The sequence below is a fragment of the Herpailurus yagouaroundi genome, unplaced genomic scaffold (assembly GCF_014898765.1).
Source record: "Herpailurus yagouaroundi ecotype Mexico unplaced genomic scaffold, PumYag 162, whole genome shotgun sequence".
Taxonomy (NCBI): domain Eukaryota; kingdom Metazoa; phylum Chordata; class Mammalia; order Carnivora; family Felidae; genus Herpailurus; species Herpailurus yagouaroundi.
The window spans coordinates 40,523,142-40,550,409 of record NW_024412403.1 but is presented as its reverse complement, the minus strand read 5'-3'; the positions used below and the strand labels follow the sequence as shown (position 1 = coordinate 40,550,409).

General features: G+C 36.0%; 1 protein-coding gene across 1 annotated transcript; it reads left to right on the top strand.

The window, feature by feature from the left end:
* The first annotated feature begins 6,938 nt into the window (after positions 1-6,938).
* On the top strand, positions 6,939-25,734 carry POU1F1 (POU class 1 homeobox 1). The gene is made up of 6 exons (XM_040484228.1): positions 6,939-7,215; positions 9,591-9,662; positions 20,455-20,679; positions 23,065-23,229; positions 24,160-24,220; positions 25,146-25,734. Exons 1-6 carry the CDS (start codon positions 7,074-7,076, stop codon positions 25,354-25,356), a joined length of 876 nt encoding a protein of 291 aa, XP_040340162.1. The 5' UTR covers positions 6,939-7,073; the 3' UTR covers positions 25,357-25,734.
* The last annotated feature ends 1,534 nt before the right edge of the window (positions 25,735-27,268 follow it).

Here is a 27,268-nt window from a genome sequence, read left to right as displayed (position 1 = left end):
CACACACACATATATTTAAAATTTTTTTAATGTTTACTTAAATTTGAGAGAGAGGGACAGTGCGTGAGCAGGGGAGGGGCAGAGAGAGACAGAATCTCAAGCAGGCTCCAGGCTCTGAGTTGTCAGCACAGAGCCCAGCACGGGGCTTGAGCTCATGAGCTGTGACATCATGACCTGAGCCAAAGTCAGATGCTTAACCGACTGAGCCACCCAGGTACCCCATATATTTAAAATACCCACAAATTTGAATCAGTATGAAATGCTTTGAACTGCAAGTTGGTGAAGAAATAATAACATCAATTGAATGAATTATTTGATAGGGTTAAATTATTCAGCAGTGCCGGTCCATTGCCCCACGAGAGGTAATGTCTATGTTTTTCATGTAATATACCTGCATATTCCTTATTGGTGGATATAGCAATCCAGATGCTGAAAATATAGGACACTACATATCTTGGAAAGTTATCTTTTTTGCCATGTTTTCTCTCTGAAGCCATGTGACAAACAAAAAGTCTACCTATAGAGGTGCATAGAGATATGGAATGGAGTTAGATAAATCTCAATATCAACATACTTTTTTCTTATACAATAAAAGGCAGTAAGTATTATGTGGCTTGCTTGGGCTTTAAACTACTTGAATTCCTATACCAGCTCCAGTATTTACTGTATGACTTTTGGTAAGTCTTTATCTTCTCCACGCCTCAGTTTCCCAGTCTGTACAGTAGAGCCTACCTCATTGGATTAATGTCAGGATTAGATGGAATACTCATAAAGAATGTAGATTTAATAAACATAAACATTAATATAAAAGGGCACTTATTAATAATCACTAATATTTATTGAGAGTTTTTTCATTTGTTTATTGAGGCATTGTCCTAAATGAAATGAGTATTTTTAAGTATTATCTCCATTTTTTTTGGATAAGATAAAGTGAGACACTGAAAGGTGAAGTTAATTGCCAATCATTACATAGCTGCGAAGGTGTAAAACTTGAGTTAAAGACCACACAGTTTGGCTCCAGAATCTATCTACATGCTGAATCATTATAGTTTTCTTTTTTTAATTTTTTTTAGTGTTTACTTTTGAGACAGAAACAGAACATGAGTCGGGGAGGGGCAGAGAGAGAGAGTGGGAGACACAGAATCCTTAGTAGGCTACAGGCTTTGTGCTGTCAGATCATGACCCGAGCTGAAGTCAGACACTTCACCAACTGAGCCACCCAAGCATCCCTACACTATCGTTTTCAACACAAGCAAACACATGGAGAAATTAGAAAACATATATATGAAAAAAATAAAAGCTCTCAATTCTCTTACCTGGAGATAGATTTGAATATTATTTCTTAATAGCATGTTTTCTAGATTTGTAGGTTTTTCGCACAATATGATCATTCTGTCAAAATTTAGACACTGTATTTAAGAAAAACTCCTTGGTTTAATTGAAGACAAGATACGATGAATGAGGCTACTAAATTTGCCCAAGACTTCTGCTATATTTTCCTTTATTAGCTTAACCTGATTATATTTTTCTTTTTATTTATCAGATAGTTTTCAAATTGCGCTATAATATTCATTAGTATCTAAACAATTGTAAAGAAACTCTAGAAATATAATGAATATGGCAGCTTATGTCAAGAGGAATTTAAAAAAAAATTTTTAATGTATGTTTATTTTTGAGAGACCAAGACACAGCAGGAGCAAGGGAGGGGCAGAGAGAGAGGGAGACAGAATCCGAAGCAGGCTCCAGGCTCTGAGCCATCAGCACAGAGCCCAATGCAGGGCTCAAACCCACAAACTGCAAGATCACAACCTGAGCTGAAGTTGGATGCTTAACTGACTGGGCCACCTGGGTGCCCCAAAGGGAATTTTTAAGTCTCCAAAATAACAAAACACAAAGCAAAAATAAATAAATATAATTTCTGGGTAAGAGAAAATTTAAAAACTTAAAATTAAGAAATGCACAAAAGGTCAACTAATTTAGCTCCTACCTAAAATATTATGTATGTCAGTGTCCAACATAAATTTAAAAGACAAACAAGAAATTAGAAAAATTTTAATCATAAAATGAAAACACCAAAAATATTAATATACTTTAAAATAAATAAATTGATAATAAAACAAAAGGATATTCAATAAGAGGGTGAATGGGGCACTTGGTGGCTCAATCAGGTATCCAACTCTTGATTTTGTAAGGTCATGACCTTACAGTTTGTGGGTTCGAGCCCTGCATCAGGCTTTGTGTTGACAGTTCGAAGCCTGCTTGGGATTCTCTCTTTCTCTATCTCTCACTCTCAAAATAAATCCACATTAAAAGTTAAAAAATAAATTTATAAAAGGTGAAATATACTGTCTGCTAACAAAACTAAACACAAATGACATATATGAAAAGATAGCATATTAGCAATCAAAAATGCAATTTCTATTAATAAGATGTCATTGTCTTAACAGGCTAATAAAGCCTAAGTATTTAGTTTTATTATTGACATTGAGAATGCAAGAGAATTGTCAATTTTACTCTACTGGTGCTTTTGTAAAATGGTGGAACAGCGTCTGTCGCATTTTATGAATGTCTTCCCAGATACCAATCTATCACTTATTGTCTACAAATGCCTGAGTGCTTCCAGTGCAAACCAATCCATTCATAAGTGTGGGTACCAGGAACAGTGTTTTACCTCTAGAACACATCCATAGCCATGGCCAATCAGAATGTAAACTGAGCAGTAGCAAGGTAATCTTTTTGCCTGGCTAAAAGCTTAAGTCATGGGGCAACTGGGTGGCTCAGTCGGTTAGGCGTCTGACTCTTGATTTCCGCTTAGGTCATGATCTCACAGTTTGTGGGTTTGAGCCCTGTATGGGGCTCTGTGATGACGGCATGGAATCTGCTTGGAATTCTCTCTCTCCCTTTCTCTCTGCCCCTCCCCACTTGTGATTTTTCTCTCTCCAAATAAATAAACATTAAAAAAAGAAGCTTAAGGCATGATATGATCTGGAGATATGTGAAGTGGCCATAGATGGAGAATCAGCCAGGCTGTTTTGCAGAGATTGAGAAAAGTGAGAGACACAGGGAAAAGGAGATAGGTGAGTCAGATTTAGCAGATGGCTTTCTAATTTCTATTCAGTCTCTCCCAATGGGCTGATTTCCATGAGTTCCAGGAAACCCCATGTCTCCTAATAACAAACAACTATTTTTTGTTCAACTTGTTCTTGATATTTGAAACCAAATAATAATAGCAATTTATTATTCAATAATTCAAGCAATTATTTATTATTAATAAATATAATAATTATTATTATTAAGCAATTTATTATTGCTTGAAAAATTAATTCAGAATGTAAGCCAAAGACTGGAAGAAAATATTTTAAAAAGACATATCTGATAATGCATCGTTATCCAAAATATAAAAAGAGCACATAAAACTCAACAAGGATACTAACACCCAATTAAAAATGATTAAATGACCTGAATAAGCACCTCACTAAAGAAGATATATAGATAGTAAATAAGCATATTAAAAGATGCTCAATGACATATGCTGTCATGGAATTAAAAAATTAACACAATGAGATACCACTGCACACCTACCTGAATGGCTAAGACCCAAAATAGTGACAACACTAAATGTTGGCAAGGATATGGAGCAACAGAAACTCTCTCTTTCATACATTCCTAGTGGGAATACAAAATGGTACAACCACTTTGGATGGCATTTTGGTAGTTTCTTACAAAACTGAACATACATTAACCATACAATCCAACAGTCATGTTCCTTCGTATTTATCCAAAGGGGTTGGAAACTTATGTCTACACGAAAATCTGCAGACAAATGTTTTTAGCATCCTTATCGATAATGCATAAGACTTGGAAGCAACAAAGTATTCTTCAGTAAGTGAATGGATAAATCAACTGGTGCATCCAGACAATGGAATATTTTTCAGTGCTAAAAAGAAATGAGCTATCAAGCCATGAAAGACCAGGAGGAATCTTAAATGCATATTACTAAGCGAAAGATGTCAATCTGAAAAGGCTACATTCTATGAAATTCAAACTATGACATTCTGGAAAAGGCAAAACGTCGTAGACAATAAAAAGGGTAAGTGGTACCAGAGGTTAGACGGGAGAAATGAATAGAGAACAGAGGATGTGTTGGGCAGTGAAACTATTCTGTATTTTCTTGATACTATAATGGTAGACACAAGTCATTATACATTTGTCAAAACCCATAGAATATTTAACAACAGTGAACTCTGAAATAATTGGCTTAGGGTGAAAATGCTGTGTCAATGTGGATTCAATTGTAACAAATATATCATTCTGGTGGGTGGTTTTGATAGTGGAGAGGACTGTGCACATTTGAGGGCAGGGAGTACATGGGAACTCTCATACTTTCTGCTCAATTATGCTGTGAACCTAAAACTACTCTTAAGTTTTGTGGTTTTTTGAAAGCAATTTGGGAATGTTTTTTTAAGAACTTTAAAAATCTTTTGTTTTCTAAGCTTTTATTTTTTTAATGTATTTCTTTTTTATTTAAATCCAAGTTAATATATAGTGTAATAATGGTTTGTGGAGTAGAATTTAGTGATTCATCACTTACATATAACACCCAGTGCTCATCCCAACAAATGCCCTCCTTAATGCCCATCACTCATTTAGCTATCCCACCACTCAATACCCCTCCAGCAACCCTGTTTGTTCTCTACAGTTCTCTACAGTCTCTTACGGTTTTCCTCCCTCTCTGTTTTTATCTTATTTTTCCTTCCCTTCCCATATGTCATCTGTTTTGTTTCTTAAATTCCACATAGGAGTGATATCCTATGACATTTGTCTCTGACTGACTTATTTCACTTAATATATTCTAGTTCCAACCACGTAGTTGCAAAAGGCAAGATTTCATTCTTTTTGATCACCAAGCAATATTCCATTATGTTGCATATAATATATATATATATGCAATATATAATATATATATGTGTGTGTGTGTGTGTGTATGTGCATGCCACACATTCTTTATCCATTCATCAGTCTATGGACATTTTAGCTCTTTCCATAATTTGGCTATTATTGATAGTGCTGCTATAAACATTGTGGTGCATGTGCCCCTTCAAATAAGCCCTTTAAAAATAAGATAAACCCAATAATCCCACTTCTGAAAACCTGTCCTATGGGAGGATATTTAGATAATACTGTAAAATACAGATTATATTGTGAAAATGCTTTGTGTAAAAAAAGTTTAGAATAAAAACATTTATTGCATTGTTATTTATAAAAGTAAAAAGCAGAAAGTGATTATAAACACCCAACAATAAAGAAATGGTCAAATTGTAATAGATCTATACAACTCAATATAATGCAATATTAAAACCGCTTACAAAACTGATAAATTTACAGTTGGAAACATCTATTTTTTGGTTTTATACAAACCAAAACATCCAGTTTTTGGTTTTATACAAACCAAACATCTATTTTTTGGTTTTGTTTTATTTTTGAGAGAGAGCACAAGCCAGGAAGGGGCAGAGAGACAGAGGGAGACCCAGAATATGAAGCAGGCTCCAGGCTTTGAGCTGTCAGCACAGATCCCGACACAGGGCTCAAACTCACGGACTCTGAGATCATGACCTAAGCTGACGTTGGACAGTTAATCCACTGAGCCACCCAGGTGCCCTTGGTTTTATACAATTTTAACGGGGGCATTCTGGTTTGCATTTCACACCGCAGTTAAAAATTTTTAAACTTCATTGAAGAAATGCTGTCTAAGATTGCAACTGTAGAATTTTAGATAGCATGACAAACTGCTGAGAAAGCTTTTTCTTGTTGTCCGGGGAGGTTTTCCAGTGCTCCTCACTATCTACCACTGGGTTAATATACTTACCAGCATATTCCAATGACTCTTTCGTTTAGCTTATTTTTTAAAATATTCTTTGTCCAAGGAACTTATTTTTATCTAAATTTCTCTATAATTTTAATTTTTCTAGTAAATTCTCTTCATAAACACATTGAAAACCATTTTTTTTTGTTTATGTGGTTTGAAAAATTAAAAACTAAACTCTGCAAGAGTGTAATAAATACTTTTGATTACTTCTGACTTTCTCTCCTTGGAGAAAACTAAGAGAGCTTCAAAGATGCAGAATTCAGCATGAAAAAATAGGTCACACAATAAATATTTTTCAGGCAGTATCTAATGATTTGAGTAACCTTATATTTTCCTATGAAATATCAGTTGGTTATTACCAAAGTGTCCAAGTTGCAAGGTTTTTGAAAAATTATCTTGTCAATGTTAAGTTTAGCACAAAACAACCAACTCGAAGTTACCTTGAAACATTCCATAATACAAAATTTCAAAAAAATTCTTATGAAGTATGGCCATCGCTTATGTCAGTAATATCTATGGCTCTCAGGTTACTTATGTTTGCTACAGTATCCCCAGCATGGTTTTCATAGTTTTTCAAAATTGCATTGTTGAGTCTGAATCAGTAGTTGGCAATATATTTGTTCATTAGTTTTCTCTAGACCTTTTGATTTAAACTTTTAATATTTATAGTTTCTTAAAATTTTGTAGTATGTATTTTTTATGTTATTTTCAAGATATAGTGAGAAGTCATCAAAAAAAAAAAAAAACCTCTCACATATAAACATTTGTTACTGTATTAGTAGCAAAAAGACACCTAGTATTTTTCAATTCACTTTAGGATTATTTCTTTGAGGGACACTTATTTTTGAAGTTCTTGATTCCTTTCTAAAATGTCTGAATTACTGAAGTTGTCAAAGTTTCAGATTTCTCCCTTTCCGTCCATCTATACCCCAGAACCAGGTTCCCTCTTGGGCACGGATTATGTGTGGGTGAGGAGGAAGATGGTTCAGATTGATAAAGCAATACCCCTGGGAAAAAGACGATTAACATGTAGAAAGGGATTTCCCTGCAGTATAAATACCAGCACGCGCCCTCCTGGTTGCTTCAGAGCCTTCCTGATGTATATATGCAGGTAGTGAGATTTGAAACGGCCCTTTGAAACAGTAATATAATCAAACTCTGATTTGGGGAGCAGCAGTTCTCCTCCTTTTTCTACTCTCTTGTGGGAATGAGTTGCCAACCTTTTACTTCGGCTGATACCTTTATACCTCTGAATTCCGAGTCTTCTGCAACTCTGCCTCTGATAATGCATCACAGCGCTGCCGAGTGCCTCCCGGTCTCCAACCACGCCACCAATGTGATGTCTACAGGTACTGACTCCCATCCGGGTCTCCGTGCGGCTGGGCCTAAAGATTTCAGGATGGATCCTTTGGATCTTGTTAGCTTAGGATCTCCTCGCTTCTTTTATTTTCTCCTTTAATTTAAGTTAAATATTAAGTACATTTAAAAAGCCAAAGTACCTAAGAAACTGTTAAAGAACTATTAGTAAGCGTTGTAATTTCAATTGTTGGTTTTATTATAAAGAGGATTTTCTACGTAACAGTGAGTCTGGGTGTTTTTAATCCAAAAAGCATTTTTATGTAAGCATTTATGGATCAAGAGCAAATTAAAGCAATAGCCTAAATAGTGTTTAAATACATCTTTATCTTAAAGATGTATTTGGTTTTACCATGTCCAAAAACAGCCATATACCTCACAGTAAACACAACTGAATGATTCCCAATACCAAAAACTACGGATTTCAAAGAATAAAATAATTAAATGATTTTAACAAACTTTTAGCATAATTCAAAATTCAAAAATCAAAACTAGAAGACACATGTAACATTTAGAACCCATAAAACTGAGTTAATATCTCTCAAAACTGAGTTCTGAAGAGACTTCAATCTCTAATGAAATTTTAATATTTTCTTACAGAACTTTCTTATGTAAAAATTAAACTTGAAAATTTGAATATATTGTCTCAAATACAAATAGGTATGTGTTGCTAATGCACCCTTTCTTTATGCAGTAACAAATTTTTAAAGTAGATTTATAAGCGGACAAAGTTTTGAATTAAGTAAATTTCTTTCATAAGTAAGTTTGGGATTAATCTGCAGCTGAATTTTTTTTAAATCTAGAGAGTATGTATCTGGATTGTGGTAAAATTATTAATGTAGAGGGGTTTTTTTTTTCATCTACCAAAGATTCTCATAATTTAAATAAAAAGGCAATAATGGAAGTCTCCCAAACATATTTTTTGGAAAATATAATAAAATATTTTAACCAAAAATATGTGCTATAATTAAATGTAAGCATTTATCACAGTTAATTATATATTTTAAATAATAGATATATCTATTCTAAGTATATATTTAAATAATATTTAAATACATGATTATAGCATTTGATTTTACAATTTTTCCATCAGATCAAATTATAATACACTAGGTAAGGAAGTAGAAATAATGCCTATAATGAAAAGAGCATTGGATATAACATGGGTTTCATGTTTGTTTAATTTTGGATTGCATAGTGAGATTTTTATATTTGATCATTATAATATAAAATATTATAATGTAAAATTACTTCAGTTCTTTCTACATGTCAATTTTAAAATGAAAATTTGAAGATTTATCAATAGTAAGATAAAATGTTGCTTTCTGAAGTGACCTCATATCTCTAATCACTAGATTGTATCTCAGAATTTTCAAAGGATTCTTATTCTATACTTAATGATATATTTATTCAAGAATTTATAATCATATTTATGCAAACCTATCACTATGTTCAGGATATGAAGGAAAAATGAGGAAATACATAAGAAGTGGTTTTATTATCAATACCCATACTTTTAGTCAACTTGGTGATTCATGCTTAAAGCTTGATTAAAGTTTAGCAATTCAAATTTATTTTCATAATACACATTGATTCCACAAGACAAGTAAAACTATGAATGAGGTAATATTTATATGTTGCTTTCAAACTTTATAGATCTCAAGTCACTCAACAATTTTTTTTGACCAGCTTTATTATTAGAATTTTTGCATTGATTGTGGGCATCCAGAAAACTTCTTGATTTCAACATCAACATAAAGACATCATCCACTGTCATGGATTTTTCATCAACATCTGCATTTAGTGGGGTTTTTATGATTGTATCCAAATAGAGACCAGTTGCTTGGCCATTTTCTCTTTGATGGAAGAAATTGTTAGGAGAATAGAGATAATGACTGTTCAAGAGTTGGTTTCTGTATCCATTCTTCTAGAGAAAGACCACTATATACAACCATATTATACAAGAATTTTACGAGATTATTCCTCCAGTTTATTGTAATGTGTATATGAGATGGAACCTACAAAAATTCTGCAACTCCCAATTGGCCAATGTCCAAACCGGTCAGTCACCCCTCATAGAGCACAACATAATTAAAGATTGTTATCATCCACATTGATAATTTATGATCTGGTTACCTAAGACAAAATTTGATTTCTGCTTTTAGCCTCCTCAGCAGGAATTTCCCCCAAGTGAAAACAAATTATTGCCATATAACTTTAAGAATCCCATAAATGTGTCTTTTTGCAATGAAATGACTGTGTCTTGAATCCTCATACATTTTCTTACCAGTCCCGTCTATTTTGTCTTTGATCCAAACTCCTAAATGTTTGTGTGCATATTTCCTGGTGACATCGTTGGGAAACACAGCAACAGGACTTCATTATTCTGTCCCTTCCTGTCATTATGGAAACCAGCCATCGACCTATGGAGTGATGGCAGGTAAGAAAATTGTCTGCATTTGTGAGGTTGAGTCTGGGGACACTAAGGTGGATTTCTTGGGTCTGAGAGAATCTTATTTATTATTTTTTATTCTCAACTTAGTTAACATACAGCATAGTCTTGGCTTCAGGAGGGTCTGAGGGAACCTTTAGCAGAATGTGTCATGAAATTCTTATCGCTTAGCCTTGGAAATTGCTGGTAAACCACTACTTACTGAAATGTTCCCTAATATGTGATACCTTCAGAGATCATAATGGTTACACCTGATTGCCCTTATTCTAACCCTGAACTTCTGTGCTTAACTCTTTTGTTTGCTTTGTATGAATTTTACTCTAATTCATTACTGCCAAACTGCAGATTGTCACTTGATGTTATTGATGTTACTTATGTCACCAGTTATAATATGGTTGTGACTAGCCTCTCGTGCTTATTTAAGTTTAAACATAAACTAGCTAAAATAAGGTCAAATTTAAAATTTAGTTCTTCGGTTGCAGTAGCCACATTTCAAGTGTTAATAAACTCATGTGGCTACCGAAGCAGACAGCACAGACTTCTACAACATCTCCCTCATTGCAGTATTTCTTCTGGACATTTGGCCCGTGAAGGTAAATAAGACATTGAAAGCTAAGAGTGAATCGTGGCAGCGTTAGTGACAGTTGTTTAAAGCTGTGGCAGCTCTGAGTTGTTGTTAGTCTTAAATGAGATTGAAATAGTTGAAGTTACTTTTGTTTTTCCTCTGGACAAAAAAGCATCACTAGATCAAGGTTAATTATTTATTGATGCTTGTATGAAAGCACTGATAACACATTTCTTAACAGGAAAATCTGACCTAATCTATTCATAACAAACCTTATGACTTAATTTTAAGATATGGCCAGACAAAAGATTTTAAGGGCTTAATAAAGTACACAATTTTGTCTACATATTTTTTGGGTATTCTTTGACCTTTTATATTGGTTACTACAGGGAGAGAAACCTTATGGATGACAATAAACTACTGAGGTTCTATGTGAGAAAATAGAGAGTATGTGTGATACTGAGGGAGAAGCTTTAGATAAATGAATCCTATATTAAGGAAATCTTTTCTTTTTTTAAGTTTATTTATTTTGATAGGAAGAGAGAGAATCCCAAGCAGGCTCCATGCTGTCAGCTCGAGCCCCATGTGGAGCTTGATCTCAGGAAAAATGAGATCATGATCTAAGCAGAAATCAAGAGTCAGACACTTAACTGACCGAGCCACCCAAGCACTCTTGAGGAAATCTTTTCTAACTGCTGTGTCTTGTTATCAGCCCTAATAAGTGATGTGTGTGTGTGGGGGGGGGGGGGGCCCAACCCATGGATTTACAACTATAAATTTGAAATAAAATTTAACAAGTATTTTAGTTCAACATTTAATTTCTCCAATTTTTTTCATGTTGAGACTAAATAAAACATTAAAACTTAAAGCTATTCCAGAAACAATGTTCTCCACTTACATTCCGTCAATTAGCATTCTACATAAACTAGTATCCTCACCTTTATGGTAAGATGAAGACTAATGAAGACCTGTAAGTCCTAGTATCTTTTTTTAGTAATTACGAAATGGGGACGGCCATATTTTTCCCCTTGGAAGACTGATTATTTATGATTCATATATTTAGTAGTTAGTATTCATGGTTAATGAGAACAGCCCTTGTTGATGATAAGCTACTCTCATTATAAACATAGTAGAATGTGCATTGAGCCACTAGAGGTGTAGGCAGAATGCTTTGTATGGCCCACACCACATTGGGATCTTGAAGACCAGATGTGACCAGCACATGGCTGTAGGCGACTGTCTCTTGGAGGAGCAGCCTTGCTGACCACAAAGCCAGGTCCAACTTGAGGTGCCTTCAAAATTAGCAACAGGTGGCAGAGGATAGAGGTTCACCACAGACCAAACACTGAGATGGTTTTTGCTACCACCTCCCTACCCCTTGAGGCTACTGCCCTAGTGGGTTTGCAGCTGGCCTGAGAATTCCAACCCGTTTCTAGTTTCCAGGCCCAGGCTCACAATGAGAGTCCACAGGCAGCAGGGGCTGTACTGACAAGCCCCCTCAGCAGGCACTCAGCAAACCCTCTTCCTCACTGCAGTTGAAAAGGAGAGCTTCCAGAAAAGCCCTTTAAAATTATCCAAAGCCTGCATTAGTGACATGAACAGCAACATGGTCATGCTAAGACTTGAATGTATCGCTAGAGTCTTAAAAGTTATTTATATTTAGTCACCGAAAGAAAAACTCACCGTGGCAAGCATCGAGATTATATTTGAATATCTTTTGAGAGTGATATGCTTTATTATTGGAATGTCATTATTTTGACATATATTTAGTATTGGTTTTTGCATCATAGATTAAACCCCAGAGAATCCGAACTCTTCTGTCTTTATCCCCAGAGAAGCTACACAAATTGAGTTATAAAACGCAGGAATTCAAAAATAAGAGCGCAGAGATGTAAAATACACCAGAGAAACCTGGCTATGTCATTGGAATTTTCTGAGAAGCCTCAGAGCATTCATCAAATCAGCCACTTGCCCACACTCCACAGAAGCGTCTTATTATCTACAATAAAGACAGTTTTATTGTCATGTATGCGATATGAAATGAATCTAGAGAAAGACATATATTTCAAAGGATGTGAAATTGCTTTATTTTACTGTGGTACTCTTATACCCGTACTCTGATGCTTACATTTAGTTTGAATGTTTTGTTAAATTAATAACCCACTGGAAGGGAAGAGCTATAGCTAATATTTATTAAGGTTAGTAGGGAGGATTTTTTAAATTATGAAATGAATCCACCATGCCTTATCCATATGTGGGCACACCAAAGAGAAAGATTCATTGGGCACGATGAATTAGCCACACCATGAACTAATTACAAACCTGTTCAAGTCACTTAGCCTCTCTGAGTTTCAATCTCGTCCTATCTGAGTTGTGGTGAGAGCTACAACTTTATTGAGGTTGAATTGTGGCAAATTTGTACCAACTTGACCTGGCTTTCCCATGATCTTCTCTTTAGATACTGTTGCAGCTAAATGCCTTCTTCTGTCCCTTCATCCCTGAGAATTTAGATTATTCAAAAGCCTACAACATGGATAACAGGAAACAGTGAATTAAAATTGCTCTTTAAGGGGAGGCTGGTGGCTCAGTAGGTTGAGCGTCCAACTCTTGACTTTGGCTCCGGTCATGATCCCAGAATCATGGGATTGAGCCCTATGTGGGATTCTGCACGATCAAGGAGCCTGCTTAAGATTCTCTCTCTCTTCCTCTGCCCCTCTCCCCTACTCTCTTTATTTAAAATAAAAAAAAATTTTTCAATGTCAATTTAAAAAATTTAAAAAAAGCTCTTCAAAGTCTCTTCTAGATGAACACAACACAAAAGAACAACAAAAAGACCTCAAATGCTAATTCTTGAGTATTTGAAATTGTTTCTCTTCTCCAGTTTCTGAAGGGGGGTGAAAGCTAGGCAGCACGCTCAGTGGGCTGTCCGCTCTGCCCACCATCCTGGGTAAACTGAGCAAATCAGCAGCATAGTAATGTGTGTTAAACACAGCAAGGTCATATTGTATAACGGCCAAGCCAAAATGAGGTACGAGAGTCCTCATTTAAAAATTAATTTCAAGGGGCGCCTGGGTGGCGCAGTCGATTAAGCGTCCGACTTCAGCCAGGTCACGATCTATCTCGCGGTCCGTGAGTTCGAGCCCCGCGTCAGGCTCTGGGCTGATGGCTCAGAACCTGGAGCCTGTTTCCGATTCTGTGTCTCCCTCTCTCTCTGCCCCTCCCCTGTTCATGCTCTGTCTCTCTCTGTCCCAAAAATAAATAAACGTTGAAAAAAAAAATTAAAAAAAAAATTAATTTCAAGAGGGGGGCTCCTGGGTGGCTCAGTCGGTTGGGCGTCTGACTTCGGCTCAGGTCATGATCTCACAGTTCGTGAGTTCGAGCCCCGCGTCGGGCTCTGTGCTGACAGCTCGGAGCCTGCAGCCTGTTTCAGATTCTGTGTCTCCCTCTCTCTGACCCTCCCCTGTTCATGCTCTGTCTCTCCCTGTCTCAAAAATAAATAAAACATTAAAAAAAATTAATTTCAAGAGAAAAATAAAATAGCTGAGGTTTGGAAAGATGAATTTTTTTTTAAAGTTTACTTTTGAGAAAGAAAGAAAATGGGGGAGGGGCAGAGAGAGGGGGAGATGCAGAATCCAAAGCAGGCTCCAGGCTCTGAGCTGTCAGCACAAAGCCTGACACGGGGCTAGAACCCACGAACTGTGTGAGTATGACCTGAGCTGAAGTTGGAAGTGTAACTGACTGAACCATCCAGGCACCCGCGTTGTTTTGTTTTGTTTCTTTTTAATAATAAGTGAATAAGAAAAGATAATTATGACCGAAAATGCCCTCTCTAACTGCTCGTATGCAATAGACAACAGAAATCAGTTTGATGGTTGACATAGAGAAATAGTCAACTTTGGAGCCCAGCTCTCATTCTGAAGTTGTTTTCTTTCCTCTTCTCCTCCTTTGTCTCCCCCTGTGCAGTTCCTCATTCCTCCCCCACTCCTTCCTTCCTCTTCCTTTCTCTTCTTCCTTCTTTCTCCTCCTTTTTTCTACTTCTCCTTTTTTATTTTGTTTCTCCCTAACTTGTTCTGGTGGTGTTGACTCTGAGGGAGGAAGTAATTCTGAAGGTTTGGGGTTTTTGTTTGTTTGTTTGTTTTTTAACCTCTGAATCAGAAAAAACTGTTTCGTAGCAGTAACATGAGGCATTTTCCCTAAGTTTTCTTATTCTCTCAACTACTCAATTTGATCACTGTAGCAGGAAAGCATTCCCAGGCCACGTGGAAACAAATGGGCATGGCTATGTTCCAAATAAATTACAAAACCATGCAGAGGATCCCTGCTGTATATGGATAAGATTTTCACTGTGCATAGAAAAGATCACAATTCACACTTCTGGTTTGCCTCACTTGGTCAGGTGTGAAGAAAAACAAACAAATAAATAAATGAATGAATGAAAACATTGAAATACACATTCCTTTGCATGTCTCCAGCAAAATGGTGAATTTTACTGTGTCCCTCTGGTTCCCCTGTGTGTTCTTGTAAGGCTTCAAGTCCGGACCCTCAGAGACATTGTCAGCATCCAGAGCCACGTGCTCTGGAAGAGCAATTCGCCCCATACCATAGTGTGTTGAACCAGCCACCTCGGCCTCCCCATTGCTAGCTTTAAAAGATTTACCTCTTTTCTTCTCCCACGTCCGCCACATGGAAATATATGACCCGGCAATTTAGGAAAGCTTTTGTGAGGAGCACCTGGGTGGCTCTGTCCATTAAGCATTCTGCTCAGGTCTTGATCTCACAGTCTGTGAGTTCAAGCCCCACATCTGACTGAGCACTGATGGTACAAGATTCTCTCTCTCCCTCCCTCTCCTCCCCTTCCCTGCTCGTGCCCTCTCCCTCTCTCAACACAAATAAAAGAAAGGTTTGGGTGGATTAATCTACAACATGAAAATATACTTCAGGGGCGCCTGGGTGGCGCAGTCGGTTGAGCGTCCGACTTCAGCCAGGTCACGATCTCGCGGTCCGTGAGTTCGAGCCCCGCGTCGGGCTCTGGGCTGATGGCTCAGAGCCTGGACCGTTTCTGATTCTGTGTCTCCCTCTCTCTCTGCCCCTCCCCCGTTCATGCTCTGTCTCTCTCTGTCCCAAAAAAATAAATAAACATTAAAAAAAAAAAAAAAAGAAAATATACTTCAGACTGTAAAGAAGGTGCAAACACTTCCAAGAGGTTTAGCTGTGTGCTTCTCTAGGCTCACCCTGCTTTATCCGTGTTTTGGAAATTGTTTATGAGACTCTGGCTACAGAGGATTCATTGCTTCTTTTATCTTCTTCCCATTTTTTAAAATTTTTTTATGACATCTCTTTTTTAACATTTATTTACTTTTGAGAGAGACAGAGCATGAGCAGGGGAGGGGCAGAGAGAGAGGAGACAAAATCCGAAGCAGGCTCCAGGCTCTGAGCTGTCAGGACAGAGCCTCACACGGGCCCAAACCCACGAACCATGAGATCATGACCTGAGCCAAAGTCGGACGCTTAACCAACTGAGCTACCCAGGTGCCCCGTTTTTGTTTTTGTTTTTATTTTTTTTTTTTAATTTTTTTTTCAACGTTTATTTATTTTTGGGACAGAGAGAGACAGAGCATGAACGGGGGAGGGGCAGAGAGAGAGGGAGACACAGAATCGGAAACACGCTCCAAGCTCTGAGCCATCAGCCCAGAGCCCGACGCGGGGCTCGAACTCACGGACCGCGAGATAGATCGTGACCTGGCTGAAGTCGGACGCTTAACCGACTGCGCCACCCAGGCGCCCCTGTTTTTCTTTTTAATCAGTGCTTCAGAAAGATTTAATATCTTTCCATACATACCCTACCAGTCACTGTCCACTCTCCCCCAAATATAGGATCATATGAGACACACAGCACTTTGCCTTTGCTTATGACTGTCATGAATTTCTGTTTAAAGTTAATTCCAGGAGAAATGTGTCTGTGCAGATAACTGTGGATATATTCACTTAATGAAAAATGCAAACATATCACACATTGTGTTTTCCTTTGCTCTGGATGCCAAACCTTTGAACATAGTATCTCCTGTGTACTTTTCATGGACTCACGTTCAAATTTATATTTTAAATGTTGATTTCCCCAGAGTATTTTTTAAGTTTATTTATTTATTTTGAGAGAGAGGGTGAGAGAGAACGCAGGGGAGAGGCAGAGAGAGAATCCCAAGCAGGGTATGAACTGTCAGATGCAGGGTTCAAACTCATGGACTGTGAGATCATGACGTGAGCCGAAATCAAGAGTCAGATGCTTAAGGGACTCAGCCACCCAGGCACCCCTTTCCAGGGTATTTATAATGTATAAACTACCTCTATAATTTTCCAGAAATAGAGGTGGCTCTCTTCTAATATTTTAATAAACTATAATATTTTCATCTGAAAGTATATGTTTAATGTAGCCAAATATATTTAAACTGCAGATGTCTTTAAAGGAAAGTACATTTGGCTTACCTGAGTACAGATTGCCTAAAAATTGAATGAGGTAATTATTTCAGTGTGGTTTATTACAGTGCTCATTGGACTTTAGATCTGGTTTTAGCTGTATAGTTGATTCATTGTAGCATCCAATGGAGGTTGTTTAACTTCCTTTTACTTAAATTTTCTAAATTTTAAATTGTGAATAAAATTTGTTTCTATTTCACTTATATAAAGACAAGATGACAAGTGTGAAATGGACACAGCACAAAGTATCACGTAGATTTGTAGCAGTGTGTGACTATGGTCAGCAAGAAAAATCAAAAACGATGACCACAAAGGCTAATAAATTCAGACCTTATGGCATAGCATATAAAAGATATGTAACAAATTATTTATGGAAAATAAAAATTTGACTTAGGTAAAATGAGTTATCTGAAGTGCTTTAAAATACATTAAATGTTGGGGCGCCTGGGTGGCGCAGTCGGTTAAGCGTCCGACTTCAGCCAGGTCACGATCTCGCGGTCCGTGAGTTCGAGCCCCGCGTCGGGCTCTGGGCTGATGGCTCGGAGCCTGGAGCCTGTTTCCGATTCTGTGTCTCCCTCTCTCTCTGCCCCTCCCCCGTTCATGCTGACAGAGAGTGTCTCAAAAATAAATAAAACGTTAAAAAAAATTTAAAAAAATACATTAAATGTGTAAAATCACACAGCAGATGGTACATATATATACACAGTGGGATATTACTCTGCCTTAAAGAATGAGATGTCCATTTGTCACGGATGGAGCTAGAGAGTATTATGCTAAGTGAAATAAGTCAGAGAAAGACAAATCCCAAATGAGTTTACTTATATGTGGAATCTAAAAAAACAAATGAACAAACAAAGCAGAAACAGACCCATAAATACAAAGAAAAAACTGATGGTTGCCAAAGGAAAGAGGGAGAGACATGGGCAAAATGGGTGAGGGGGAGTAGGAGATACAGGCTTCCAGGTATGGAATGAGTAAGCCACAGGGATGAAAGGTAGAGCACAAGGAATGTGGTCAATGATATTGCTTAAATTTTTTTTTAATGTTTATTTTTGGGACAGAGAGCATGAACAGGGGAGGGTCAGAGAGAGAGGGAGACACAGAATCTGAAGCAGGCTCCAGGCTCTGAGATGTCAGCACAGAGCCCGACGTGGGGCTCCAACTCACGGACTGGGAGATCATGACCTGAGCCGAAGTCGGACGCTCAACCGACTGAGCCACCCAGGCGCCCCTGTGGTCAATGATATTGTAACAGCATCATCTGGTGACAGATGGCAGTAGCTATACTTAGAGCAAGCACAGCAAACACAGAGTCATCCAATCACTATGGCGTATACCGGAACCAACGTAACGTTGCGTGTCAAATATACTTCAATACAAAAAATAATAGTAAGGTAGAGAAAAAACCTCAGCAGCTTATTTTTTTCTCGCTGCTTTTACTCTTTCTCATAGTACTTCATCATTAAGTGTCTTGAGTGACATTTGGTGTTTCTGAATGATACAAGAAGTGAAGATTGTTTTCATATATCTGAGTACCAACTCTTAAAGCCTAAGTGGAAGCAAAGTCTTGAGATAAATATTAAGCAAATCCTAAAATAAACGTGATCGGGTTCCTTTTATGTAATTTCTTTTACTTCAACTAGCAGAAATGCAAAGCTAATAGAAATTAGTAAACATTGGGACACCTGGGTGGCTCAGTCAGTTGCATGTCCGACTTCAGCTCAGGTCATGATCTCATGGTTCATGAGTTAAAGCCCCACATCAACCTCTGACCGCTCAGAGCCTGGAGGCTGCTTCAGATTCTGTGTCTCCCTAGCTCTCTGCCCCTCCACCACTCACTCTCTGTCTCTTTCTCTCTCTCAAAAATAAACATTAAAAAAAAAGAAATTAATAAACATTTTAAAAATTGATAGAACTGCTTTTGAAAATTTTATCTTGTCTGATCAATATACCACCCACTAAAGCATAGAGTGGACAATTAACTGACTTTAAAAAGTAAAACTGGGTAATTTGAGTTTGTAAAAGAAGCATCAATTTTTTTAGACAGGAATAGTTTCTTTCAAATATATTTCACAGCAGCTAAATTTATTTTATGCTATTTTTGTTTAACTCCTCACTTGTATATTACTTTGCTCCCAAAAAGGACATAGTCTATGGAAAGGGGCACACTTTATAATTACATATTGTCATATAAATAATGCAAGTCGATCATTTGCTGACTTACACTATTCTTTGGTTATTACATATTGATATATTAATATAAGATTTATATATTCTAGAAAATTACATTATTACTCATGTCTTTGATTTGTGAATGTATTTATAGAAAAATAATAGGTAGCATAAACTTGATATATTTTTTCAGTGTTTCCAAGAATGATTATTGCATACATTCTATAGTAATTTATTTTTAGCTTAAATATTTATTTATACTCATAAGAAAAATAAATTACCAAGTATTTTATTTGTATAAAATGTCTTGCTTATACAAGTGTCATTAACTATAAATTGAAGTGAAATCTCTACCAATAAAAACAATGTATTGATGAGGAAAACAGAAATAAAATGTGTCGAAATTTGGCTGATGCTGTCCTGTCATCCACCCATGCTCCCCAACTGAGAGCGACTCTCCTTTCCTAGTACAGAATGAGATCTGGAAGAAGTTTTTAAAAAATTACATCTTTTAGTGTTTTTGTGATTTATTATTTACCTCAATCAGTTGATCTAATGCTTCATCATTTATGGGCGATTGCCTATCATATCTAGAATTGCACCCTTCCTTGTCATTAGTTTTGCTTCTTCAATAATAATCAAGAAATGATTCCATTATATTGTATACTTTTCAAGAAATCTTGATGCTGCCTTTTAATAGAACTTTAAAAATTACCTTTTTTCCTTTCACTCCTTGAATCTATTTAACCATATTAATGTATTTCATGTTCTCATTATTTTCTTTTCACCTGCCTTTGTTAAATTAAAAAAAAAAAGACACGATTATTTTCCCTTGAAATTAAGCATTGACTGATAAAACAGGGGAGCTTCTTAATATTGTAAAATTAATTTTCTAATACTAAGAAACCTTCCCAGCACAGCACTTTAAGCATATGCCTTGTTTATAATAAACATCACAGATTATTTGCATAATGAATTAAAATAACAGAGATTGAAATCTACATTCCGGTTTTAGTTGAACCTCAGATTCACAGGAACAGGTGTCTTTTAAGAGAAAAATGAAATAATGGGAAACATACTTCTGAGAGTATTTGTTTATTTCTATTTTAATTATTTGCAATTCCCTGCTTTTTTCCTTTGGCATTATTTTTGTTTTTGCTGCTCTGGGGAAGGTGGAAAAGAAACATCATTTTTACTAAGCTACTCTGACTGCTATTTTAGAAGGCTGAATGTTACTTAACCTTTTAGAACTGTGATAGCTAGGGGCGCCTGGTTGGCTCAGTCAGTTAAGCATCCAACTCGATTTCCGCTCAGGTCATGATCTCACAGTTTCTGAGATCAAGCCCTATGTTGGGCTCTGGGCTGACAGCATGGAGGTGGTTGGGATTCCCTGTCTCCCTCTCTCTCTCTGCTCCTCCCCCTCTCTTTCTCAAATAAATATGAAAAAAAAATCTTTTTTTAATTTTGACAGCTGTAGGGAAATAATGGTTTCAAAGGTGCAAAACTTTTGCTTGTATAGAAATGGCGGACAATCACAAATCCCTTTCCTTTCTTCTCTTTGTTTATTCACAGGTAGCTTAACCCCTTGTCTTTACAAGTTTCCTGACCACACCTTGAGTCATGGCTTTCCTCCCATGCACCAGCCTCTTGTGGCAGAAGACCACACCGTCACTGATTTCAAGCAGGAACTCAGGCGGAAAAGTAAACTGATTGAAGAGCCGATAGACATGGATTCTCCGGAAATCCGAGAACTTGAGAAGTTTGCCAATGAATTTAAAGTGAGAAGAATTAAGTTAGGTATGCACTTTTTAAGAGTAACAGGCATACACCTTAGTCTGCAAATCCTTACTATATTACTGTTCAGTCTCTTAATACTCTACTCAGAAGTCTAAGACAGTTCTCATTCTACATCTCTGCTGTGGATATGTTACTCCAATTATGGAAATCCTACAAAAACCTTTATCTCCTTGTTAATTCTTAATATCCTAAATACATAGGTTTTTACGTTAATGCTATTTTTTCCCACTTACCTACCTCAAAATTTGTCTTGAAGTACTTGTTTTTCTATTTTATTTGAACTTAGGAATAGATAAGTCATTCATATGATTCGAAGGCATAAGGGGCGTAAGTGAAATATATCCTTTCTGTTTGTCTTTCCTGTTTATCAGGTTTCTTTGCATCCTTCCAGAGATACCTTATGTACATATAAGCAACTATACAGACCTTTCAATATAGCTTTTTTCAAAATATTTTTTATGTTTATTTATTTAGAAGAGGGCTGGACAAAGAGGGAGACAGAGAATCCCGAGCAGGCTCCATGATCAGCAGAGCCTGACATGGAACTTGAACCTATAAACCATGAGATCATGATCTAAACCAAAATCAAGAGTCAGATGCTCAACCAACTGAACCACTCAGGTGCCCCCAGATATTTTTTATTTAACTGTTTATTTTAGAGAGCTTTCCTAATAGTTTTTTTTAATGGGTCTATCAAATTCCGTCACATGAATTTATTATTTAATCAGTCCCTATTGATGGTAAATTCAGGTTGTCTCCAATCTTACATTGTTAAACAGTCCTCCTACAGGGGCATCTGGGTGGCTCATTTGGTTGAGCATCCGACTCTTGATTTTGACTCCGGTCACAATCTCACGGTGCATGAGTTTGAGCCCCACTTTGGGCTCCATGCTGACAGTGCAGAGCCCACTTGGGATTCTCTCTCTCTCCCTCTCTCTCTCTCTCTGCCCCTCCCCTGCTTCCACACTATGTCTCTCTCTCAAAATAAACTCATTTTTAAAAAAATCCTATGATGATTCACATCATAAATGCCATTTTGTACCTACATAAATTTATATGTAGGACAAATGTTAAAAACACAATTTCTTAATTAAAGTGCGTGTATTTGTAATTTTGATAGATGTTGTCAAATTGGTCTGTATAGAGGTTGTACCAAATTTTACCACCACGAGTGTCTCTTGGCAAACTGCTCAGAATATAATCTTTATGAAGGCAGGAATTTTTTATTTTTATTTTTCCTTAAGCATATCCTTGGCACTTAGAACAGTGACCGACAGCACACAGAATAAAATTGTTGAAGAAAAATGTGGTTTAATCTTTTGGGTCTTTGCAAATCAGGTAAATCAGATAGGTCAAAGTGGTACCTCATGGTACTTTCATTTTAAATTTGAGTGAAGATTGAAAAGCGGTACTTCATGTGTTTTATAGTCATTTGGAATTCTTTGTGAACTGTAGATAGCCTTTGCACGCTTTCTATTCAATAGTGTTTTTTAACATAAAATAACTATAAAAATTAACCTTGATTTAAATTCATGAAGTAGTGTATCTTTTAAATGGATTGAAAATGATAGTTCCACCCTCCGCACCTGTGGAATGAACCACAGGTAATTTTGTAATATTTATTGATGGGCATTGTATGTAACCATTTTATGCACACAAATATATAGCTATAGGCCCTGAATTAATATGCAATGACTATATATGATAAACACAGCAATAGGCATCTTTACAACAACCATTTTCAATGAGCTATTTATATTGCTGTTAATATTTCAAATTCAATGCTGATGGTTGATATCAACTTGTACTCTAAAAATGTTTTGGGACAATCGATGAGGATCTTTGGCCTGAAGCATTACCAAATGATATAATAAATGTCCTCGAAGATACACGTAAAATACTGGGTGATCACGGTCTTGTAATAAACATGTTTTTAGGGAAAGTAAACATAATTCTTAGTTTTACTTGGTACCCTTTAGCAATATAGTTGAAAATTTTATAGTTGAGATAAAAATATTTGTGGTATATCATACATTTTATGCATCATATTTAATACACTGTATTTTTTAGCATATATCATCAGACATTTAATAAAGACAGCAAAAATGTTTTAGTGTCTTATAAAATGTTTGACACCTCTATCCAATGTCACTAAGTACTGTGAATGGCAGACATTCCTGTCTGAATTGCTTTGCCTTCTAGAAAAAATTAACTAAGAGTATTTTTTGAAGTACTTGACAATTCTACATGGAACTTACTAAACAGTTCTAAATTGCCAATGCATATGCTTAAAAGAAATACTTCATAGTTAAAGACCAAAAGAAAGACCAAAGGGAATCTTTCTTGAACAGCTGGAGCTAATGGGTCTTTATTGCCCTCTCACAGGATACACCCAAACCAATGTTGGGGAAGCCCTGGCAGCTGTGCATGGCTCAGAATTCAGTCAAACGACTATCTGCCGATTTGAAAACCTGCAGCTCAGCTTTAAAAATGCATGCAAACTAAAAGCAATATTATCAAAATGGCTGGAGGAAGCAGAGCAAGTCGGAGGTACTGAAGTTAGATCTCTGAGGGATGTGTGATGTTTTAACCTAGAAACAATGGTAGGGAAAGACAGATACCATATGTTTTCACTCTTATGTGGATCCTGAGAAACTTAACAGAAGACCATGGGGGAGGGGAAGGCAAAAAAAAAAAGGTTAGAGAGGGAGGGAGCCAAAGCATAAGAGACTCTTAAAAAGGAGAATGAGCTGAGGGTTGATGGGGGGTGGGAGGGAGGGGAGGTGGGTGGGGGGGGTGGGCATTGAGGAGGGCACCTATTGGGATGAGCACTGGGTGTTGTATGGAAGCCAATTTGACAATAAATTTCATATTACAAAAAATGTTTCATAATACTAAAAAAAGGAAGGATAATGAAAGCATAGGAATAAGTTTACTGAGAAGGGTAAACCGAGTGAGAAGATAAGCTGTAGAACAGGTTTCTAGATAACGTGGCACAGGCACGAGGTGGTGACATGACTTTTTTTTTTTTTAAACACATCCAGATTTTTTGCCTCTGTGCTATATCATAGTGATAGTACAGGAATTTTTATAACCTAATATTACCGTAGGCAGAGAATTTGTACACACCAGTCTTCCAAATAAGTACGTAAGCAATTGCTAATGTAATAAAATTACCTACTCATACTACCATCAAAGCTGGATAAAGAGCAAAGTTTGAGAGCATTTCAATAAAATGTTCTAAGGAAACTATGGTAGGGTCATCATTTATAGACGTTTGTCTTTGCAGAGTTAGTATTTCTGCCTTAACATTTTTGTGTTGGGTCTTGTACTATAAAATAACACAGAATGCAAAACTGTAAAACAAAAATGTATAGACTTTATTTTGCATTGTTTTATAAAGAAAACTTGAAACTCAAATCTGACAGTTTTTTAAAACCTACTTTGTTTTTGCAATTGTTTCTCTTTTCCCCATTACAGCTTTATACAATGAAAAAGTGGGAGCAAATGAAAGGAAAAGGAAGCGAAGAACAACTATAAGGTATTCTTTTGAGACATTAAAAGGTATAGAGGAAATGGAATATATACATATATATAGTATATCTATGTATATGTTCATATAGATATAGATATATATATATAGTGTGTGTGTGTATATATATATATGGAAGAGTATTTGAGGATAATATAGGTGCAACATAACACAAATGCATGGTGAATAGAGTCCATTGAAAAAACAAGATTGGTGGAAAAGCATAATTTAATAACCTAGAGCTAGTAATTTTTTAACATTTGATGGAAAAGTATGTTATTTGATTCAAGAACACTCACTCCACAGGTTTTTGGCTAAAACAAGAATTAATTACTTATACAAAGTGTTTATTTCTGCTGTCCTTTCAGATATGTCTTGCTCTGGCAATATGGTATCTATGTTATTAAAAATAGCAAAAGTAGCAATCAGTATTTCAGTCTCTTAAAGTCCAACATGATTCCTTGCATTTCAAGCTAGAAAGACTGTTGGCTCATCTTTTGGTAATTTGTGTGAAAATTACAGAGGAAATGCTAAAATATACATTTTGTTTTGGTCGATGAGTTATTCACTAAACATCTCACCTATTATAAATAACTTAAATGATTTCTGAGGGACATTTAGAAATGCCCACAGAAGTGTTCATTTCCTTTTCAGGAAGTCAGTGCCCTCTAGTGGCACAAAGTTGGATAAACATAGAAACTCTAAATTCCCTTATTTCTTCCTGTGACTCTGCTTACGGTACCCTGTGTAACACAAGCATCTAAATGTTCTACAGGCTACACACTTATCTTTGTTGAAGCTTTGGAAATGTTTTCAGAGTCTTTAAATATTTCCATGTTGATATTTATGAAATGCAACATTATTGAATTTTGATCTGCCAAAACATCATTAAAACACCTTAATCTCACCCTTCTCTATACCCCTCCCTACTCAGTATCGCTGCTAAAGATGCTCTGGAGAGACACTTTGGAGAACAGAATAAACCTTCCTCTCAAGAGATCATGCGAATGGCTGAAGAACTGAATCTTGAGAAAGAAGTAGTAAGAGTTTGGTTTTGCAATAGAAGGCAGAGAGAAAAAAGGGTGAAAACAAGTCTGAATCAGAGTTTATTTACTATTTCTAAGGAGCACCTTGAATGCAGATAAAATTTACTATTGTGTAACATCCAATTTTTCTGTTTTTCTTTCCTTTCTCTTCCCCAACAAAAATAGAAATTAGTTATTTGGTTGGCTTCAAATATTTTATATCAACAACTTTTGCAGACACTTTTCTACTTTAAAAAATTAATACAATTTAAATATTGGTGACTTATTTTCTTTAAAATATTCTCAGAAGCCAAACTGTACATCTTTAAGCCAAAGATACCAATAGGAATAAAACAATAATTCTTTCAAAGTCTTTCTCACTCCCTCTTTATCTACACACGCACACAAGGAGTGTGCACATGGGTCTTTCAAGATTCCTTTTCCCAAGGCTGTTTATTAGCTTTTTAATATTTCAGTCATATTGCTAAATAAAGAATATCACCATAGAAAATACAATTAGAAAATTGTGACCAATGTCCTGTTTACCATCAGCACTAATAGTTGGTTTGAACTAAATTGTTTGCACTTAAGAGCTGGAGGTGCGTTAGAATTTTATTAGTGCATTTAGGAATAAATCTTAATTAGAAGCGACACTTTTGATCTTTTTATTCTTCCCAAAGATTTAGCTTTTTTGATGTTTATTTATAGAAAATAGGCTTTATGGATTCTGAACCCAAACTATTTTGTAAGCTGCAACAGTGCAGGAATGATGTCTGGCTTGTTTACTGTTGTTTGTCCAGTGCCTAGGAAAGTGCTTGTAGTGGGCACGCGAGCTTCGTTAAATGAAGAAATGTGCTGTTGTGATATTACCAATGAAGGAGTGTGCTGTTAACAATTGCTACAAACTTGAAGGGTGCGTAATTTAATAACACTATTTAAGTCTCACAACCCAGAAAATCATCAGGATCCTATCAAAAAGACTATCACTTTGTTTTAATTGGCTAGAATATGATTTGTTATTGATGAAAAAGTTTGACAATCAAGTATTTTAATTTAGCGATTTATATCTAAGGAACATATTTAATTTATAAGAATGCACTTCTTTGAAACTTGCAAATAGAAGCAAATGGTAACATAATAGCAATCTAAGTGATTTTTTTTTTGCATTGAAAATATAAATCTGCTGGCAATGTTTATTTTATATAACAAAAATGGAAACAATTAGACCAAATTTTATTAATGATTTAGAATGCTTAATAAATTACACTGTCCAGTCTGCTTTTAGTGATACTAATAAAGATCACACATTATTTCATAATCTCTATAGATCATATATGTTTATGCACACATAATCACCATTAATTGGATTGCTAGAAACTTTGATATATTAACAAAAAGAGATTGTTTTCAGTGGCTTAATCATCTATGCTTAAGTACACATCTAGCACCCAGGAGGTGTTGAACAAAATATACATACAAGGACTTTTATTTTTCAAGAGTAAATTCCATATTATTGAGCCATGTAGATATTTAAGTTCTTCTCTGTATAATTCACCTGCTTACCACATACGTTAATTGGGAAGGGATTCTTGAGTTTGTAAAAGGCAGGAATAGGATATATATACATACATATATACTAGATACATACACAAAAATGCATATATGCATGTCTGAAAGTTGCAAATAGAAAAAAAAATAATGCAATATAAATCTAGAATAGTGACTTTTTTGCACTTTAAATATAAATCTGAAAATGTTTCATCTGACTTTATACAACAAAAATAAGCATGTATAAATGCTTATATCATCCTCACATATATATGATATCAGACATTCATCCATAAAGTCATTCAGGTTTAGATACAGCTAGCATTGGGAAATAATTTTTCTCCCTAAAAGGAGTTATTTTGTTTTTTTAAAAAAAATTTTTTTTCAACGTTTATTTATTTTTGGGACAGAGAGAGACAGAGCATGAATGGGGGAGGGGCACAGAGAGAGGGAGACACAGAATCGGAAACAGGCTCCAGCCTCT

Bases quoted from the DNA above. Each gene is read 5' to 3' on its own strand.
- POU1F1 (XM_040484228.1), top strand. From the start codon at position 7,074: ATGAGTTGCCAACCTTTTACTTCGGCTGATACCTTTATACCTCTGAAT. The intron at 7,216-9,590 runs GTACTGACTCCC...TGGGAAACACAG, and splicing joins CACCAATGTGATGTCTACAG to CAACAGGACTTCATTATTCT. The intron at 20,680-23,064 runs GTATGCACTTTT...GCCCTCTCACAG, and splicing joins AGTGAGAAGAATTAAGTTAG to GATACACCCAAACCAATGTT.